At 35.4% G+C, this 4,394-nt stretch overlaps 1 protein-coding gene across 1 annotated transcript; it reads right to left on the bottom strand.

Annotated features, from left to right (window-relative positions):
* Nucleotides 1-279: 279 nt before the first annotated feature.
* Nucleotides 280-4,293, bottom strand: LOC113506916 (caspase-like; the record flags this gene model as incomplete). Its single annotated transcript, XM_026889765.1, has 5 exons — nt 280-568; nt 1,089-1,200; nt 1,751-1,923; nt 2,682-2,821; nt 4,152-4,293. Coding segments are annotated over 5 exons (803 nt in total), but the record flags the coding sequence as incomplete, so codon positions are not given.
* Nucleotides 4,294-4,394: the final 101 nt, after the last annotated feature.

Below are 4,394 nucleotides of genomic sequence, written 5' to 3'. Positions count from 1 at the left end.
GTCAATGGTTTTTTTGGAGTTCTTAGTATCAATATCTATAATCTTAATATGGTTTAATGGACTTAAATTTGGTCTTTTATTAGTTTATCGGTAGGATTTTAGAATTATCAATCTGATAGGCTAAAGCTTAGTTGCCTTTCACTTAAATTCTTTCATAAGATGTGATGAGTGTAAACAGATGCTTTATAAAATAATTTGTTAAGTTATTGCAACCAAACACCTAATCAATAAAAGCGTGGTAAAAAGATACGAAGAACAACGATTACAACTAAAAAACAATTTGAAATGAATATAACTTTAATAAACAAAAATCAACACATATTACAGCACAGTCATTGGGATTCAGCTGAAAATTTCAACAGCTTTGTCAAAGTAAATCTAGTTTCTGGCATCTGTTTCTTGTTGTGAGTCTTGGCGTCTCTTGTGTAAGTGACCCTTTCGTAGGCGACCTTCCTGTTGACTAATGTGATCATGTGGAGAAGGTCAAGGTCCTCGTAGTTCTCGCTGATGACCTGGCACAACGCTTGGATCATCCACGATCCGTTGATGTCTCGGTAGGAAAGGTAGTCTAAGGAAAATGAATACAAAAAATGGGTCAAACAGATAGTTAAAAAAAACATAAGACGTGTATTTTCGCCTTTATCTAAAAAGTAAAAATAAGCAAAGACGATCTGCTTTAAAAGTTAGGAGAGAGAGCTAGTTTAGACAAAAGAGAGACATCACGCATAAATTCCATTCACTGTTATTTGGTCAATTTATGTTTGCGATCAGATAACCGTGTGTGAGTTGTCCCAGGATATATAAAAATAAATAAATAAGGAAAAGTTGTTAAAAGTTCACGTCATTTTTCAAAAAGCTACAGACATATGGAAAACCTTTTAGCGAAGCAAAATTGTAATGTTTTTTTTCCATGTACTCGTACATATATTACTTACATATGTATGTAATTATGTTAACAGAGACATCCAATTACCGTCGTCAGACGATTCCAAGTATACCGTCCCGAAATCAGTTACAATGAAAACAAGACACAACTTCTCTATTCTTGTGACATCATTCCATTCTATTGAATCTGGACTAGTTCATACCTTCAACAGTAGAACAGAGCAGAAGGAAGTCGGCATGTGAAGGTACAGTCATGACATTCTCGCTGTCTAATTGTACAGTCATCCCATCGTCGGCGTTGGCACCTCTGCAAGCCTGAAACCAATAGTTCCTTTATGCAATACAATACGAAACATTGTATTATTCAAAGATCGGTTGTTATGAAGATCGGTTACTATAAATTAGAAATTTTAAAATCGGATTATTTTTAGAGTATATATATAATATAAATCTTCTCTCCGTTTTTGTTACATATTTAATTACAGCTCTCCCATATTAATAATAGCATGATGATTTTACTCAATAAATGGGCTAGAAAGGGCAATCTAGCACTGTATTTTTTTTTTAAATTGGTAGTATCTTTGTTAGCGTGTTCAATCAAAAAACTTCAGCTTTTTAATATTATTAAAAGGTTTTGTCGGAAAAGTAAATTTCTGAAATTAAAAAACCCTCTGATCAAAATTGCTCTCAATGCATTAAAATATCTATGGATCTTTGATTAATAACAATAAAAGCTTTGAAATAATGTTTTTTTTTGACCACTAGCTTCTAAAATAGGTGTTATTACGTCATTGCAGTTTTTTGTAATAGTTTTCCTCATCGACTATCTTACGAACGAGACAAAATCTCTTATCTTAAATCTTACCTGAACGAAAAACAACTTAGGCTTGTTGACGAGACTCGGTTGTTTCTCGAAGATGTTCATGACGTCACTGAGCAGGTAGGGTCTGTCTGCCGCGTGCAGCTCGCCTCCCTTGTCTCCGTGAGTGAGGATCGCGACGCAGATGCACGATGTCTTCGAGTGGTCCTGTGTGGCGACTGGGAAAATAAACCTTCCTTAGAACATGGCATGTTCGTAGATCGCATTTAAATTCAGCCCGCTGGGCAAAAGTCACCACATAATGGGAGACAATTTACCACGTAAGCTGGTTCTATGTGATCCAGAATAGAGAATTGTCTAAGGTTTTCGGGTCGCTTTTGCACCAACAATGGGATACAATGGGCTAGGTAAACAAGCAATGCCAGAGTCGCGCAGAGTATGCGCGAGCGATCCCGTGACTCTAGCTATAGCAGTAGACGGGGCCCGGGGTGTTTTTAGTCGGTGAAAGTCCGACATATGCCCTCGACGTGGGTTGAAGACCCACGTGTGTTTCACCCCGGAAAAAAAGGTAAACAAGCAATAGAGTATTTGAGTAAGTCTAATAATCTGTATGTTGTATGATTTCCATAAAAATATTGAAAATCAATTTTTCTTTTCATACTTGTTCAAAAGTAAGTAAGCTAAAAATAATTTAAGTTTCGTAGTGAGAGGGCTAAAAACATCACTTGCTAGTAAAAAGCGTATTGGTAAGTGACGTCACACGATATTTTAAATCAACGTATGCCTTTCATTTTTTTGTTTACAAGGAAAAAAGTACGAGTGCAATATTTCTTGGTCAGTCTGACGTACTAAATAGTTATTTTGTCAAATACACTGTTATTTCGTGGTGGCTTTGCATTTATGAATAGATTTGTATGCACGTCGTAGTAGCCTTGTGTATCGTCTCTTTATGATTGTGAAAGCATTGAATACTCACTGGCTGTAAGGTTCTTGATAATGTCCTCATAGACCAAGTTTCTGAATACATTGGAGGTATCGAATCCGAAATGTTTGAAAACCTCCGTCAAGCTCTTCACATCGTTGTCTGTACCATTTCTAGTGCTTGGCTTCCGGAATCTGTAAAACATCAATATTACGCATTTCATTTGAGGAATAATTCTGATTTCTGGTTGTAATCCATTTTTTTTTTATATGCATGTCACCATTAGCTCCTGAGTCAGAGTTATCCAACTAACACGGCTGAGTGAATCGTTGTTAAATAAATAATTCTCTCTGACGAAATATTTGAATAATTATTAATTTATAGAATAAATTACAAATGTTGAATATATTTTCCTATTTCTCCCAAACTACGAGTATAATAACTAACTGCTGCAGTCAGCAAAAAACGGTTAACATAATCACGTTTCAAAATAACTACGCGATCTAATACCATGCTCCTGTTGAGCAATTAATAAAAGCTTGACACCTAACATTGACAGAGCATTTCTTTCAGTCGTTTTATTGCTGCATTTTACGTCAGAATGACGTCACGTGGGCCTTGGTGTAACAAGGTTCCTATACCTCAGTAAAATATAAGTGTAGTAATAGTCAAAATATACTGAAAAATTCCTAGCTGACTCCGGAAAATACTGAATCATTGTAAACTGTATTATGTAGCTTATTCAAATTCAGTTCTTTTAAAACGACTCTCAAATTAACTTCTTTAATCCTGCCACATGTACAAAGACACCCAGACTCAGGACAAGAATTCTTGAACCACGCAAATGCTTAGTAAAAATGCTTATCCCACGCGGGTATCAAACCCGTAACATGTCGCCTCAACCAATCGGCTAAACGTGGAGTAAAATCCACCGTATAACCAACAGACAGCTCATATCAGGTATCTGATATCTGTCAGCACATCAGACTTAAAAATCTTACATAGGACACACATTATTCTATATTCGATTTCGAATTAGTTTGGTTAAGCCCTTGGGAGGCCTAAGCAAAATCCAGTACCCCATTACGTCTGAAGTGAATTGTCAGAATTGTTTCAAAGTATTCAACTGAGTATTAATCGTGTACGGGCTGTATAGTCTTTAAAAACCTGTTTCTTTGTCTTCCGAACTTGTTAATTGATCTTTTATTTGTTTTATGAATGTATTGTAATTAGTGTGGTTCACTATTAGTTGTTTTTCTGTTATGTTTATTAATATTATTTTTTTTTGTTAATCATTTATGTATTTATTTAATTTATATGGAACTAGGTGACATCCGTCACTCAACACCAAGGCTCAGTTGAAAATCAGCGCCAGGCCCTAGTTGCCTGGCATTAATGCTGAACTGTGGCTTTTTTTTGGTGCAGCAGCAGGGTACACTTTTTTTGGTAAATGTAATGCTTAATTTTTATGCTGTACCAATTAAAACTTTTTCATTCTTTCTTTTACCCTGAACAAAAACTTACCTAAAATATCTAGTGCTCTGGAACTCGTGATGGTTTAGTATGACGAGGTACTTGTCACCACTCATGTCATAGTATAGAGAATCCTTGTTGAACTTGGGTCCTTCATCACCGGGCACATCGAATGGATTACTGGAAAAAAAGACTTAATTGTTAAACTATTATTTATTTATTTATTCAGTTATTACAGGTACAGTTTATACTTATGACATAGTACAGTGTCTCACAAAACAAAAGTATATAAAA

Source organism: Trichoplusia ni, unplaced genomic scaffold (genome assembly GCF_003590095.1).
Source record: "Trichoplusia ni isolate ovarian cell line Hi5 unplaced genomic scaffold, tn1 tig00000119, whole genome shotgun sequence".
In the NCBI taxonomy this organism is placed as follows: domain Eukaryota; kingdom Metazoa; phylum Arthropoda; class Insecta; order Lepidoptera; family Noctuidae; genus Trichoplusia; species Trichoplusia ni.
The sequence above is the reverse complement of the archived record's forward strand: the minus strand, read 5'-3'. Positions and strand labels throughout refer to the sequence as shown.